The 17814-nt window shown below is 35.4% G+C and overlaps 1 protein-coding gene across 1 annotated transcript; it reads right to left on the bottom strand.

Moving 5' to 3' along the window:
* Window positions 1–14149: 14149 nt before the first annotated feature.
* LOC132253856 (uncharacterized) lies at window positions 14150–17780 on the bottom strand. Its single transcript, XM_059737154.1, has 2 exons — window positions 15819–17780; window positions 14150–15782 (listed from the first exon to the last, which is right to left on the bottom strand). Exons 1-2 carry the CDS (start codon window positions 16167–16169, stop codon window positions 14439–14441), a joined length of 1695 nt encoding a protein of 564 aa, XP_059593137.1. The 5' UTR covers window positions 16170–17780; the 3' UTR covers window positions 14150–14438.
* Window positions 17781–17814: the final 34 nt, after the last annotated feature.

The following is a 17814-nucleotide window of genomic DNA, read 5'->3' as shown; positions in this document are numbered from 1 at the left end:
TAAAGGGGTCTTATATTTTTAAAAAAATTTATTCTTCAATTAAAAAGATGATGATGTTGTAAAGGATAGTTAAGAAAGTTGAAAAAGATTCAAGTATATATAATTTTTTTCTTTACTTGTAATTGTGGACCTCGCATTTTGCACGATGCGTTCCCACTCGATGGCGCGATCTAGGCACAATAGTAACATCCCATCAACTAATCGTTTGTACAAAGTCTCGCCACAAATCACGAATCGTGCGGCCAACTATCTCAATGCTCTCTTATTCTTGGTTGTGGTGGCCTTAGGATATGTGCCAAGTCTCAAAAACTGGTATATGCCGTGATACCAAGGCAAGCCATCATCAAACTTTGCCTCATCAATCAAGTAATAATAGGCAGGAGCAGATCTCGACTCAATTAGTAAGGGGTGAATAATAGCATTGGCGAGAATATCAATCATGGAAGCTAGAGTAGCTAAGGCATCAACAAATTGATTCTGTACTCTAGACAGATATGTATATCTTAAAACATCAAATCTCTCAATCAATAGCTCAAAGTATGCATGGTAAGGCCTAAACTTAACATCTCTAGTCTTCCATTCACACTAAATCTGTCTCAACACTAGATTGGAGTCACCAAGCACCTCCATCTGTCTAATCCCGAGCTCAAGAGTTGTCTCTAATCCTAAGATACAAGCCTTATCCTCAATAATATTGTTTGTGGCAGGATGTCGATCTGAGAATGCCAAACGAATAGATCTATGAATGTGATCACCATGAGAGGATATCAACAAGATGCCTATTATGTATCCAGAATGGTTGGCTGCACCATCAAAGTACATGCGCCAACTTGACAGACTAGTCACAGCAACAACATCCTCGTCTGGAAAATCATCATCAATAGCTCTACCATCAGAAACTGGTAATGAGGCTAGGTGATTTGCAAGAATGCTCCCTCTGATGGACTTCTGAGTGACATAATGGATGTCAAACTCAGTTAGAAGTACCAACCATCTCATGAGGCGACCGACCAGAGTGGGCCTGTCAAACAAATATCTAAGAGGATTTAAACGAGATGTCAAGTGCACTGAATAGTCAATCATGTAATGTCTCAGTCGACGAGTGACCCAAACCAATGCCAAACAGTAGCGCTCAATCATGACATATCTCGTCTCATAATCTAACATCATCTTACTCAAATAATAAATAGCTCGCTCCCTACTCGAATCGTCAAGCTAAGCCAACATACAACCCAAAACTACATATAAGACTGACAAGTTTAGGAGTAGATGACGGCCCGGTGTAGGAAGCACCAAGACTGGAGGTGACAACAAGTACTCTTTGATCATCTCAAATGCGTGTTGGCACTGATCATTCCAAACAGTAGGTTGACTCTTCTTTAAGAGTCGAAAAATGGGCTCACAGATGTCCGTCAATTTGGCAATGAATTTGCTGATGTACTGAAGCCTACCCAAGAACCTCTGATCTCTCTTTCAGTCCTCGGTGCATGCATGTCAAGGATGACTCTTGTCTTATCTGGATCTGCCTCTATACCTCTCTCACTGACCATGTATCCCAAGAGCTTCCCAAAAGTCACTCCAAAAGTGCACTTCTTGGGATTCGGTCTCAATCTGAACTGCCTGATCCACTCAAAAAATCTCTCCAAAGTTGCTAGGTGATCTACTCTATCTTAGGATTTCACTATCATGTCGTCTACATAAACTCGACATCCTGATGCATCATGTCATGGAATAGAGTAGTCATTACTCTTTGATAAGTAGTTCATGCATTCTTCAAACCAAACGGCATCACTCTGTAGCAGTAAATACCCCACTCGATAATGAAGGACGTCTTCTCCATGTCTCTGGAGCCATCAGAATTTGACTGTACCCAAAAAATCCATCCATGAAGGACAACATCAAGTGACCTGTCCTACTGTCAACTAGCATGTCAATGTGTGAGAGAGGAAAATCATCCTTAGGACTGGCCTTGTTGAGATCTTGGAAATCAACACAGACCCTCACCTTGCCATCTTTTTTAGGAATAGGGACGACATTGGCCAGCCACTCGAGATACTTGACCATTGATAAAAATCCCACACTGAGCTGCTTCTGAATCTATTTTTTCACCTGCAAACTCCAACAAGGGTGCAATCGCCTCAACTTCTGCTTAATAGGTCTGACATGAGGTAGAAGTGGCAAGTGATGTTGGACTATGGATGAATCAAGATCCGGCATGTCCTCATAGGATCATGTAAAAACATCCAAATACGATATGAGCAATCAGGCAAGGCCATCCATCTCATCCATAGACAAGTCCAATCCAATCCTCAACTCCCTCGACTGGTCTACTGTACCAAAATCAACAATCTCAACATCTCCTCTGGCAGGTGAAACTCTCTTATCACCAGGACTCGAATCAGAAGTAGAAGATGAGTCATCATCTGAATCATGTTGTACAATCTCATCATCTATATCAAATATCTGTGATGTGGGTGAAGAGGGTGCAGATAAAGTGATATCACAAGAGACAGGCAAATGCTCGAAAATGCTCAAATCTATAAATGAAAAGTCATGAACATCGTCAGAAATGGAGACAAATCCCGATAAAACATCAAATGAAATAGGTGGATCCACAAAGTCGGACGCTCCCTCAACTAGGCCAACAAAGTCTTCAAACAAATCATCAACATCTAAAACATCCTCTATAGACTCCAGAGCAGGGGCAGTTAGGATCTCCTTAGCAATCTCGATGACGGACACCCTGAAAAGATCAAATGGTGAAGCAAGCTCAGGCTGAACTATCTCCTCAATCTGGCTAATACTCATAGTGTGCATCTCGTCAACGTACTTGTCACGTGGCACAACTCCGTTCACTATATTTTCGATCTCGACAAATGTCTCGTGCTCATCGATCTCATCCAGGAAATAGAGCGTCATAAGGCTCATACGATCTCAAGATGATAGGGTGATAAACACAGATGTCAAAGTGTCAGGGCCTCCATCACTCAACTGTTGCTGATGGATGAGGCATTGTAGCTCAGCCTCCTGAGTAGTGCTGAGTCCCCCAATGATCCCGTTTGAATGGGTCTATGGCTCCAACACCCTCATGAAGTAATCCGCTAAGCTCAAGGTGTATAGGCGAACAGGATAATCAAATGGTGTATGAGTCAGTCGGGCCATCACCCGATCCTTACGCAATTGCGCCATATATCTATAATCGGCCTCAATAGGGATGAATCCGAGTCCGAATGGTACATCGTGATTTGGGATATTCATGAACTCACTAGGCCCATGCTAACGCCAACCCAATCCCATTCCTGGAAGATAAGACATATTCCTCATCATATCGAGCACCACCAGCAATGCAGTCAAAGCCAGACCCCCAAACCTCATTCCGACATGGCCACTCTGGTGCACACTACCCTATTCCTTCTGCACCCCTCTTGTTTTCCCCGTGATTTTACATGTTTTGAATTATGTTTTCAAAATCACCTTCATCCAAATAACTCTGATTTTAAATAATCATCTTCGGACTTTCTTTAGGCAATAGAATCCAGATTTCAATAATCTTTTGCTGCCATTTTCCCTTTTGGCGTGCATTTCCACTACTTCCTTTGACTTTCAACCATCTTCTTGATTTTCTCGATTTTCCACAAGCATGAACAAACTTCATGATTCCAAACATCCTCGTGTAAGGCGCCTTCTATCAGGTACTGGGTTGCTGTATCCTTCACGATCCTCTACATCCTTATGTAAAGCACCTTCCAGGTACTGGGTTACTGCATCCTTCCTGATTCTTTTGTTCCAAACACGACCTACACCTGATAAATTTCAGCTATTCCTCAAGCTACTTGTTATAGTTGCAGTATCAAATATTTCATTACAATTCTGAGATGTCATCTTCTGTTTCTTTGTTAATTTTACAAGATGATTCTCTAGGTTGGTTCAGTCCATCAACTAAGAATATTGTCTTCTTCTCAATTTGCAATATGTATATAGGCAAAAAGGGTTGGATGAGCAATGAGAGGAGCGTAGCCCGAACTTGAGGAGATGACATCTGTGTGTGGTCTATATTTTTTTTAGATAAATCTCCTTATATGGTGGAGTAGTTCATTATGCCTTCTGATTAGATTTTGGTATTTGTGAGGAGGATTCCTTGTTCTTCTCATGAAATCTTCATAATTAATATATCTTTTGTTTCTGATATAAAGAAAACTAAGAATATTATACTATTTTTGTGCATAAATATACATTAAAAATAAAAAATAAAAGGGCCAAAAACAAAAAACTATATTTCATAATTGAATTCACATTCAACTCCTTATGATCGAGAACCCAAAAACCTTATTAGATATTAAGCGGGTCAAAACTGGATTATCTTCAATAACCCTAATAGTTGATCCCTATTTGTAATATTTTTTTATCTCCTCAAATGGAAATGAAGTATAAATGAAGCCAACAATCAACAAAATTGTAGTAACTCATTGCAATGACAATCAGAGTTCTAACAATGATGCCATAAATTTATAGCTCAAACACTTTGTGAATTTTTTTACTTTTTAACTTGCATTTCAAAGCAACTTAAAGGAGAAGGATATAAAGATTTAGAGGAGGAAAAGTGATCCAAGATCTTAAACAACTTGTTTTGAAAATAATTGATAATCAAATGTGTTTTTGTCATTTTTTTTCTTAAAAATATGAATCTATTCAAGATCTTTTGATGTCGTTATCCCTTATCCCCCATGCGCATGTTGTCCCACTCTCAATTTTATCCTTGATATTTCGCTTTTCTGCTAATATATCGATGATTTTGCAAATTTTTCGCCCAACTGATTATCGATGGCCGATTTCATTTTGGCCATCACTGATAACCGATTTTTCACTGATATTTTGACGAAAAATTCCAATTTTTCAAACATTATGTATATATCTAATTTTATATTTATTCCATAAACAAGAATATGTGCTCGAATAGTAGTATTAAACTTGCAATTGTTTAATACTATGGGTCTATTTGGCCATATTTTCTAAAAACAATATTTTAATAAAATAGTTTCCAATTGTTTCCCAAGCAAAATTCTTTGTCAAGGAATTATCCACTTATGTATAATATAAAAGTTCTTAAAGTATGTGTTATATTTTTCAATTACTTCTTAAAATATTCTATACAAAATACCTAAAAATTAAAAAAAAAAAGTTGTTTAAAAAAATATCCAGAGTTTCAATTAAAGTTTGATTGTCTTGTATTTTAATTTAGAAAATTGTTTTTTTTTTTTTTTTTTTTGCCTTCAAAGATATATAGAAAATTGTTTTAAAACTAATTTTCTTTTAGACACTAAAATCTAGAGTTTTGGAGAGATGGGGAAAAACAATTTGGAAAGTAATAATCTCATCTGATGAAAAATAAAAGCTGGTTGAATACTAGCCACCATCCATATTTACTAAGTTATCTAGTTATGCTATTGATAATGCTTAGCAAGCACAAGTATAGTGATGAAACTAGTCCTCCCATAGGGTTCATCTTATGGTACAAGGTGGGGTTCATCTTAATTAACACCACAAAAATCTAATATGTTTTAGAGGTCCATGAGGTAAATTGTGATTGATAATGACATAATTGGATTAGATTTTGTGCAACGATCCTCGACTTTGTATGCGATGGAATAAATAAGTATTAAAGTTGAACTTTATCTTAAATTATTGTTATTGTGTTATTATCACCGTATCATAATACATGAGTTCAAATTAGGTCCGTTATAGTGTTAGAGTTTAGGTTTTCGATTTTGGCACTTTTAATTAAGATCAATGAAGATTGATCAAGGTTTAAAAGGGTTAAAAAGAAAATGAAAGAAGGAAACAACCATGGAGTGTCTATATGAAACGGGTAGAATTTGGAATTCTAAGAGGTTTATGTTGGCTTTAGAATCTAGCTCAAAAGTAAAGGCCCTCCAAAAATGAACCAAGGTCTTACTTTCGAGCCCATTCGACATTTAACCCCATATATTCAAATCATTTTTTTAAAAGCAAAAAATAGGAAAACACATCTCATTATCAATTATTTTCAAAACAAGCAGAAACACACAACACAGAAAGGAACAATTTCACACATCCTAAGAAAAGCTCAACTTCACATAAACCCTACATAAACCTCACCCTAAACTAGAAGCGGTTAGTTGATGGTACAATGAGATGTATTAGAGTAAAAATGGCCATGTCAGCTTTCTCTTTACACCTCACATCTCTCATCACTCCATCAACCTTCTTGAAATTGAGGAATAGCAAAAAACCCTTAATAAGAGCAGGTATGAGGGTCCAAGGCTCCTTAATGGCTTTCTGCAACAACTCAATGAACCCTCCAACCAAATCAAGAAGCCAATTCACTGTCAGGCGTGCAGCCTTCATTCCAAGGCTGTTCCCAACCCCCAACCATTGATCCACCAACTTCCTCATCTTCTGAAGCAGCCTGTTCATCTCATCCAGAAGACCACCCTCCTCAGGAACCTCCCCAACCTTCCTTGGCTTCCCAGACAAGTTGTCTAGCTGGGTGTTGATCCCTGAAAGCACTTCTGTGATGGACTCAGTGATGAAGAGCTTCGAGACTGACTTCACTTTGTCTTTCACCCAAGTCCAAGCTTCATGTATCTTGTTCCAAACACGCACAAAAAAACTGTCTTTTGCTGGGACAGAAGCGTCCTGATCAACCACCACTTCCACTTTCTCTCCCTCCTCAGGAGCCACCTGAACCATCGGTTTCTTTTCAGAGGATTTGTCTATCTGGGTGTTGCTCCCTGAAAGCACCTCCTCAGGTTTTTCAGAAGAAAAGGTGAAAAACGACCTCAACCCTCGAAAAGCTCCACTGAAGAAACTGAAGACTGACTTCACTTTTTCTTTCACCCAAGTGCAAGCCCCGTCTATCTTGTCCAAAACAGTCACTAAAATGCTCTCTTTTGCTGGGACTCCCTCTCCCTCTTTCTCCATTGCTGATCACACACACACCACCCTTCTAACCTTCACTTTGTTTTTCCTCTCAGATTTGAGGATGGCCACTGCTGAAGTTGAATGAGTCCTGTGGGGGATTAAATAAAGACGCATGGAAGAAATCTGGAATCTTCCTTTCTGGAGCAGGGAGGGATTGGGTGGTGTGGCACACACTTGATCTACAAAGATAATCTTGATACAAAGGTAATCTACAAAGCCCAAACTTTTCCAGTACGATTTGAGTGCTTTGCTTAGTCTAGGGTGTTTAGTTCCCAACTTACACCTAGCTTTTTCCTGCACTGAGTGACTGCTTTACTTAGACGTGGGTGTTTGGGCATTTGTATGGCAGGAAGTATTGCCACATGATTGGATGCAGCAGAAGGACTCTTTAATTATAACCAATGGCATATTCACAAAACAGCAAGCTCAGTTACCTTTCCAAAGGCATATCCGATCTCTTCATTTTTTATTTCTTTTTTTCTAAATAACTTGAAAGAAAATATTGTCGCATCAATTGGGCTCCTATCGAGCTTGTTATTCATTCATGTGTATACTGAAAATATAGATTATTGAATAAAGATAACTTAAGTATAAGGTAATAAGATTACATGAAAGATAAAAAAAATATCAAACCCAAAATATATACGAAGCAAAGGAATTGTTTGTTTAGGTAACATTTTTTTATTGGTGATAATTTTTTGTATGGTGTCAAAAAGATACCTATCAATACTTTAGTTGAACTTTTAATTTAATGAGTTTGAATTAAGGGTAACAAAGCTTGATACGATTCATCAACATGATTCAAATTTAACACATTTTTCATGGATTATAATTATGTATAATCATGATTGGGTCAAATTCGAACGGTATAACTTGTTTAATAGATAGGTTAATTTTAGGCCAACATGAATAATGCAAATTTAACTTGAATTGATATATTTAATAATCATGTTGATTAATCTAATATAATTCTAATATGTTTAACTTATATATATGATTCATTTTAAATTTGTTTTAAATAAATAGGTCAATCGAATGATAAGTATGACGGATCGAAATATTAATCATATAGACTTATACAAGACTTAATTCAACCACATTACTAAATATGAGAGCCTTATTGTTAAATTGGTTACATGGTTTGTTATATGTTTAATAATTAAGTTGTATTTGAGTTTATATTTTTAACTCAAATATTATTCTTACCTTGCTTGAGTTGACCTACATTGTAGAATTAATGCTTAAACTTTGACATGATACAAACATGACCCGTTAGCACGAATTGTCACCCTTAGTTTGAGCCAATGTTTGAAAACCAAATCGATTATTGAATTGAAAAAATTGTTAATAACTTGATGAGTTTGAATTAATGTTTTCGGAACTATGATGACAATTGAATTGAAAAAGTTACAAAGTCACAATTCAATGGATGGATCGATGGAACTGTGAACGAACCGTGATGATAATATAACATCATGAATATATAATTTATATATTATTAAGATTAAAAATAATTATAGAAAGTTTAATATATATAATTAAAAAACTTAAAATATCTTTAATATTACTATATTAAATCATAACAAAGATGAAATGTAAATGTATTAATATTTTTTATTTTATTAAATAATAAAATTATATATTTAATTATAAAGAAGATATATCATATATTAAGAATGAAACAAAAGTTCATTATTTATTTAATTCATATTTTTCTGGCTTTATATTTTATCATTTTATTATTTTAATATTTTTTGTCATAAAAGCATGCAAAAGCTAAACTTCATTATAAATATATATGGTAAAACCCCCATAAAATATTAATACTCTTGGGATTGAGGGAAATTATTTTCTTAGAGTGGTTATTGATTTATTAATAAATGAATAATTTATTAATTTATAAAGAGTATTATGTTTCTACCATACGGTACCTATACATGTATGATTTATAAATTTAAAAATAATGGATGTGAAAAAAAGTTAGTACCTAGAAACTTAAGAGTCTACAAGAAATGAAAAAATAGTTATTAATTGTAAAGATAGAAAGACTTTAAAAAATAATAAATAAATAAATAAAAATAAAAAGATGTGGTATTAAAACTTAATGTCCTAAAAGATAAGAAGTTTCAAGTATGTAATAATTCTTAAAAATAGTGAAGAAAGAAAAACAAAAATTATAAAAAGTTACTCAATATTAGAGAAATTTTGATGGTTTGATTGGCCCAACAAGGTATAGTCTAGTGTGACTTCAATAACTTTAGTTTGACACTGGGATGACCTACTTCAAAAGTATGGTTGTTTGGTTGAGGGGCAATTATAGAAAAAGAATGAAAAATATTCAACATGCTAGATCAAAATTAATTTTTACCTTACTAATAAATTAATTCTAATTAATTATAATTAATCTCTAAACTATTTAACTAATCCTAATTTGATTGAAATCAAACTTGATTAAATGTGCGAATTCTAATATATGCATTCCTCTTGACGTAGTTATTAACATGACTTGGATATATAAAGAACAACCGTTCCATATTAACATGCATGATGTTCAAGGTATATGTACATGTCTAATTTTATATCTATTCCATTAACAAGAATATGTGCTTGAATAATAGTATTAAACTCACAATTGTTTAATACTAAGGGTCTATTTCGTTATATTTTCGAAAAACAATATTTAATAAAATAGTTCTCAAACAAGGAATTATCTACTTATGTATAATGTAAAAGTTCTTGAAGTATTTTCTATATTTTCAATTATTTCTTGGAATATTCTATGCAATATACCTAAGAACTTAAAAAAAATAAAATCCGAGTTTCAATTAAAGTTTGATTGTTGTGTATTTTAATTTAGAATTTTTTTTTTTTTTTTTTTTGTCTTTAAAGATATATGGAAAATTGTTTTAAAAAATAATTTTCTATTAGACACTAAAGTCCAAAGTTTTTGAGAGACAAGAAAAACAATCTGAAAAGTAATAATCTCATCGAATCAAATTGTCGTGAATTTAGCTAGTTACACTATTGATAATGCATAGTGAGCACAAGTATGCAGTGAGTGTGATGAAGCTAATCCTCCCATTGGGTTCATCTTATGGTACAATGTGGGGTTCATCTTTAACACCACAAAAATCCAATATGTTTTGGAGGTCCATGAGGTAAATTGTGATTGGTCATACATAATTGGATTAGGTTTTGTGTAACGATTCTAGACTTTGTATACAATGGAATAAATAGAGATTAAAGTTACAATTTATAACGATTCTAAATTGTGTTGGTTGTGTTATTATCATGTCATTATTCATGAGTTCAAATTAGGCCCATTAGTTTATTAGGGTTTAGGTTTTCGATTTTGGCACTTTTAATTAAGATCATTGAAGATTGATCAAGGGTTAAAAAGAAAATGAAAACATCAAAAGGGTGGAATTTAGAATTCGAAGAGCCTTATATTGGTTTTGGAATCTAACTCAGTAGTAGTGCCCTTCAACAATAAACCGAGGTCTTAAGTTCGAGCTTGTTCAATATTTAACCCTATAGCTTCAAATCATTTAGGATAAAAAATAAAAAATGCAACTAATTTTAGAATACTTTTGTATTTTTAAGAAGCAAAAAAATATGAAAACACATCTGATTATCAATCATTTTCGAAAATTATTACAGAAATGTGATTTTTTTTTTTTAACATATTTTAATTATTTTCAATTGATTTCACTTATTTTTTTAGAAAATATTTTAAAAAATAATGGTACCAATATGCAAAATGATTGAAAGTAAAGCTTTTAAGTTAAGTTTTTCACTTTCCCCCTCCCCCCCCCCCCCCCCCCCCCCCCCCCCCAACTTTTTCTTTTCATTACCATGTGAGATCCCCATTCCTCAACCCAAATTGATCACCAATTTGATCTCAACTCAACAAGCCACTTGAGACACAAATGGCAATAAGAACACAACTCAGTCCATCCAGATCAATATGAAAAGACATCAGAGATGTATTACAATTTATTATAATATAGTAGTAATTTTTACAGTCATCAACACACATGACACAACACAGGAAGGGACAACTTCAGACATCCTAACAAAAGCTCAGCTTCACATGAACCCTACATAAACCTCACCCTAAACTAGAAGAGGATAGTTGATGATACAATCAAATTTATTAGAGTAAAAATGGTCATGGCAGCTTTCCCTTGACCCCTCATAGCTCTCCTCACTCCACCAGCCTTCTTGTAACTGCTTCGGTATATAAAATAGCCTTCAAGAAGAACAGGTATGAGGGTCAAAGGCTGCTTGTAGGCATACTCCAACAACTCAATGAACCCTTCAACCAAATCAAGAAACCAATTCGATGTCAGGTGTGCAGCCTTCATTTCAGGGCTGTTCCCAACCCCCGACCATTGTTCCACCGACGCCCTCATCTTCTGAACCAGCATCTTCATCTCACCCTGAAGACAACTCTCCTCAGGAACCATCCCAACCACCATTTTCTTCCCAGACAAGTTGTCCAGCTGGGTGTTGATCCCTGAAAGCACTTCCCTGAGTTTTTCACAGCAAGATGTGACAAAAGATCTGAGCCCCAGAAGAGCTTCAGTGATGGACTCAGAGAAGAGCTTGAAGAGTGAATTCAGTTTGGCTTTCACCCAATTGTAAGCTTCATCTATCTTGTTCGAAACACTCACAAAAATGCTCTCTTTTGCTGGGCCTCCCTCTCCCTCTCCCCCTCCCCCTCCCGCCATTGCTAATCAGACACACACACTACACTTCTACCCTTCACTCTGTTTTTCCTCTCAGATCTGAGCTTGGTGAAGTTGAATGTGAGTGAGAGGGATTAAGTAAAGAGGCACTGAAGCAATCTAGAATCTTCTTCTGAGAGCAGGGAGGGAAGTGGGTGGGGTGGCACACACTTGATCTACAAGGGTAATCTTGATATTTAGGATGGGAGATGATATTTCTTGGGTGGTTCCGAATTCCTCTCCAGTACAGAATAAAGAGCTTGACTGGACTTGACTTGGGTGTTTGGTTTCACTGGCTTTACTAGGTTCATTCTGGGGAGTTCTAGAACCTACTATTTGGAGAGCTTGATCATGTGTTGACAGAGGATTGGATGAAGCAGGAAAACTCACAGGTCTCTAAGCCAATGGCATCCGAGTAGGCAGCATCTGTATATGATGAACACTCACTCACATGGGCCACTTCACAGCAAAAGTAGGGACAAAAAATGTACTTGTATATGATGAACACTCATTCACATGGACCACTTCACAGCAAAAGTAAGGTTGCTTGGTTGCCAAGCCACCAGAGTACAAAACAAAAGCAAAAAAAGATGAAGATGCTGTTAGTTCATGCCTGAGAGAAAATTAATTTTTAATCTAGTTATAAATCATTTTAATTCACTTCAATTAATCGTAAACCAATCCTAATTAGCTATAAATTAAACTAAGAGTCCATTTCATAATGATTTTAAAAAAAAAAAATTAAAATAAAATAAAATAAGAAATCGGTTTAAAAATTATTTTAGAAAATAATTTTAAAAAACAGTTTCTTAAAACATTTTTTCAAAAATCATTCTCTAATGTTTTATAAAATTAAAGTTTGTTTGAAAATTTAAAATGATTTTAACCTTATTTTTTTCTATTTTTAGATATGTTTTAAAAATATTTTTTCTATGTAATATTTTATTTTTATTCATTCTTCATATTTATATAATTATTTTTTAAAAACAATTCTAAGAAAACAAGTAAATACAATTAAAAACAATTAAAAGTTTTTCTTTAAAAATATCGTGTTTTTTGTTTTTCTCAATAGGAAACCGTTTTCTATTTTATGGTTATCAACCATATTTTTCTATTTATTTTGTTCTAAAGAATGAAAAACTGTTTTAAAAAACAATTATCTAATAAGGATAAATCATTTGACAAAGTTTATAATTTTAAAAAATTACTTATAATACTTTCAAAAAATACACTTGATACCGGATTTTCCCCAAAAACACAGCAATGTAAGCAATAATTAAATTTGAGAAGTTGAAAAGGCTTTATAGGTTCATCTAGTTAATTTACATCATAATTAGGTTTTGTATGGGTGTGAATGTGTGATAATCCTAGAGCTAGTATATGGTTACTGAAATGTGAATGTATTTAAATACTTAAATTTTATTTCAAAGTTAAATCTCTGCTATTCAATAAAATTGACAATATTAATGGGTTAATAAATTTTGTTTTTATCATGGCTTCGTCAATCAATATTAAATATAAAATAATTAAATATGTTATTAAAATTACTTTTCAACATACTTAAAAATTCATTTTTTTTGTTAAATATGTATATCCACAACTACATAGTAGTTGTTTTTTAAAAATATTTTTTAGTAAATTAAAAATCAAAAGGCAACAAAGTAAAAAAAAAATAATAATAAATAAATAAAGGAAAATTTTTAAAATTATACAGTTAAATCTACAAAAATAGAACATATAAATAGCCAAAATTATATTGTTTTAATGTAAAATGCCTAAAGTTAGGATAGACAACAAAATATATATATATATATATATATATATATATATATATATATATATATATATATATATATATATATAAGAGTGAAGTAAAGAAGTTTTTTAAGAAGCTAAAAAATGAAGTATGATTTTAGGGTTTCATATTAAAAAATTTATAAATAATATTGAAAATCAATTAATTGATCAACAATTTATTTGCTTATTTGATATTTTATTTTTATAAAATAAAAAACTTTATTATTATCAAATAATTTGCTTTTCAACTCTAAATTTTTTGTTTTTTATTTTTAATTTATTATAAATTTTTTATTAAATAAAAAAAATAATATATTGATCATATATATATATATATATATATATATATATATATATATATATATATATATATATATATATATTTTAACACGTAATAAAAATAAAATATTACAAAAATAAATAATATACTACTTAATACTATTAAATATTATTTAGTTTTAAGTTTTATTTAGAATTAAGTAAAAAAAAACAAAAAACAAACACCGTTGGTAGATCCCATCCTAGGTCCTGTTTGTGTTGAAATTTCTCCAAAATTTGCCAAACTAATGGCTAAATCTTACCTTTCTTTTCCCCTATGAGTTCCAAATTTATCTTCAATTTGATCTCAAGTTATTTTAAATGGCAATAGGAACACAACTCTGTACATTGAAAAGACAGTAGAATGATTTCACAATTTTACAGTGCAAAATCCCATCTGAGGGAAGACGTAGCTGCAAAAATACCCATCAACAAGACAGCTTCACACATACTAACAAAAGCTGAACTTCGCACAAACCCAGAAAACCTCTCATTTTGAGCCAAATCTCCTCTTTTCTTTTTTGAATAACATTTATTGTAGCCACTCCTTAAGGCAAACAAGAGGGCTATTTTGTTAAAAGAGGGTGCTTGATATTTGTTTTGCCATGAGGTTTTGGCCCCAAACTCCAAAACCTAACCACACTCTGACCTCAAAGGAGATAAAACGAGAGTTGCAAGAGTACCAAAGGCCATGGAAGCTCTACCTTCATGCACTGAAACTATCTCAACTCCACCTGCTCTGTTGCTACCGCGGTACATCCTATATCCATTAAGAAGAAGAAACCATATGAGGACCGCAGGCTGCTTAAGATACTCACACAACTCAATCAACCCCTGAACCAAATCAAGAGACCATCTCAATTTGAAGCCTACATGCTTCATTTCAGGGCTGCTGTCAGGCCCGAACCATTGCTCCACCAGCTTCCTCACCTTCTGAACCAGCATCTTCATCTCATGCGGAAGGGAACCCTCTTCAGGAACCCCCCGAACCTCCACCAATTTCTTTTCAGACAAGTTGTCTATCTGGGTGTTGATCCCTGGAAGCACTTCCCTGAGTTTTTCAGGGCAAGAGGTGACAAACGACCTGAGCCGCAGAACAGTATTAGTAATCAACTCAGAGAAGAGCTTCAAGGCGGACTTCACTTTGGCTTTCGCCCAAGTGGAAGCCTCATCCATCTTTTTCCACACACGCACCAAAATGCTCTCTTTTGCTGGTACAGGAGCCACCTGAGCCACCGGAACCACCACTTTCTCTCCCTTCACAAGAGCCATCGAAACCACCACTCTGCCTCCCTCCTCAGGAGCCACCAGAACCACCATCTTCTCTCCCTCCTCAGCAGCCACCAGAACCACCACTTTCTCTCCCTCCTGAGGAGCCACCAGAACCCTCACTTTCCCTCCCTCCTCAGGAGCCACCTGAATCATCACTTTCTTTCCCTCCTTAGGAGCCACCTGAATCATCAATTTCTCTCCCTCAGGAGCCACCGGAACCACCATTTTCTCTCCCTCCTCAAGAGCCATCGGAACCACCACTCTCTCTCCCACCTCAGGAGCTGCCATAACCACCACCTTCTCTCCCCCAGCAGCCAGCAGAACCACCCCTTTCTCTCCCTCGTTAGGAGCCACCTGAATCATCACTTTCTCTCCCTCAGGAGCCACCAGAACCACCATTTTCTCTCCCTCCTCAAGAGCCATTGGAACCACCACTCTCTCTCCCACCTCAGGAGCTGCCAGAACCACCCCTTTCTCTCCCTCCTTAGGGGCCACCTGAACCATCACTCTCTCTCCCTCCTTAGGAGCCACCTGAATCATCACTTTCTCTCCCTCAGGAGTCACCAGAACCACCATTTTCTCTCCTTCCTCAAGAGCCATCAGAACCACCACTCTCTCTCCCACCTCAGGAGCCGCCAGAACCACCCCTTTCTCTCCCTCCTTAGGGGCCACCTGAACCATCACTCTCTCGCCCTCAGGAGCCACCTGACCCACCACTTTCTCTCCCTCCTCTGGAGCCACCCGAACCACCACTTTCTCCTCCTGCTCAGGAGCCACCTGAACTTCCTCAGTAGCCACCTGACCCACCACTTTCTCTCCCTCCTCTGGAGCCACCGGAACAATCACTTTCTCTCCCTCCTCAACAGCCACCTGAACCACCACTTTCTTTTCTGAGGAGTTGTCTACCTGGGTGTTGACCCCTGAATGCACTTCCCCAGGTTTTTCACTGCGAGAGGTTACAAACGACTTGAGCCCCCAAACCGCTCCAGTGATGGACTCAGAGAAAGATTTGAAGAGTGAATTCACTTTGGCTTTCTTATTCGAAATACTCGCTAAAATGCCCCCTTTTGCAGGAACTCCCTCTTTCTCCATTGCCAATCACAGTATCACACACTACACTTCCAGCCTACACTTTCTTTTTTCCTCTCAGATCTGAGGTTGCTGAAGTTGAATGTGAGCGTGGGGGACTAAGTAGAGGAGCATTCAAGCAATCTAGAATCTCTTTTGAGAGCAGAGAGGGAATGGGTGGGGTGGCTCGCACTTGATCTACAAGGGTAATCTTGATATTTAGGATGAAGAGGATGTTTCATGGCGGGTTCCCAATCTCTTTTCCAGTACAGTATCAATGCTTGACTTGACTTGGGTGACTTTTCGACTTGCTTGCCTAGGTTCCTTTGGGGACTTTCTAGAACCGATTATTTCAGTATTATTTGCGGGAGGGCCTAGGTGAGGTTGATGATGTGGTCACAGATGGTTGGATGCAACAGAAAAAGTCACAGGACTCTAAGCTTGGAACCAATGGCATACTGAGAAGGCCTCAAGCTAGGTTAACTTTGGCACATCTCATCATCAATTCTTACTGGTATTTTAACTTCAATGGGTGAAGTGTAAAGTTGTGAACACTCAAGTGGACTACTTTCACTGCAAAAGTTGGGTTTGCTTAGTTGCTAAGCAACCAGAGAAGAGGACAAAACAAGGGGCTCAGAATACGCGAAAAGTAATTTTTATTCTATTTACATATTAATTCTAAAAAACTTTAATTAGTCATCAACTTATTATCCCAATTGACTCAAAATTAGACTTCTTCCTCATTTCCACATATGCACAAACCCTAATCTCTAATGATTCTCACTCATGTTCATTTTCTCCTCTGTGGTTTTCATTTTCATTTATTTTTGTTTTGGATTTTTCAAGGATCAGGTCATTAAAAAAGCAAAGGATCATCCCTTATTAAATTACAGCCTTTACCACATTAGGGACATGAGAAGAAGATAGCTAAGAAAAACACTTCATCATTATCACCATGGATATTGTTATACATGAAACTCAAGCTCAAACAGGCTAAATGGGATATATAAAAAGGGAAAATAATAATACAGCAATATTACTGGCCCTAGAAAGCACAAGAAATATCAATAGCCTCTACACTAATTTTCTTTTTTTCCTGTTTTATGTATTAATTATAAATAGCCTTTAAAATTAGGTCCGTTTTCTATCTATTGATATTTTTGGACAAACTAGTGGCAACAAATCGATACAGAACACCAAGGGGCTTAATCATACTGCCTTCATCTGAACTTCATAGGGTAATTTTTAATCTTCCAATTTACTTCAAGTACTCAATATGGATCAAAACATGATGGCTAATATATATTCAATACCGAAAGAGGGTGAAGATACTGTCAATTTATGCGCTCAGAGAATTCATTTTTAATATACTTACAACTTAATTCTAATTAACTTCAATCGGTCATAAACTAATCCCAATTGGCTTTAAATTAAACTTAATTCATTTTGATAAGTTAAAAGGCTTTCTTCTTCCTCATTTCCACATGGCGCACAAACCCTAATCTTCAATGATTCCCACTAATGTTCATTTTCTCCATGAGGGTTCTCATTTTTCACTCATCTTCTTCCTCACATTCACCACCACCTTCTCTGTCACACATGGCCACTGTGATGTCCATCCTTTTTGTATTTTGTTTTTGTTTCAGTTTTGGATTTTTCAAGAAGGATC

The sequence above is a fragment of the Vitis vinifera genome, chromosome 5 (assembly GCF_030704535.1).
Source record: "Vitis vinifera cultivar Pinot Noir 40024 chromosome 5, ASM3070453v1".
NCBI lineage: Eukaryota > Viridiplantae > Streptophyta > Magnoliopsida > Vitales > Vitaceae > Vitis > Vitis vinifera.
Note: the sequence above shows the minus strand (reverse complement) of the source record. Positions and strands in the feature narration are given on the sequence as shown.

Coding starts and splice junctions, on each gene's coding strand:
- LOC132253856 (XM_059737154.1), bottom strand. CDS start 16,169: ATGGAGAAAGAGGGAGTTCCTGCAAAAGGGGGCATTTTAGCGAGTATT. Junction 15,783..15,818: donor AGGAGAAAGTGGTGGTTCGG/GTGGCTCCAGAG, acceptor GTGGTGGGTCAG/GTGGCTCCTGAGGGCGAGAG.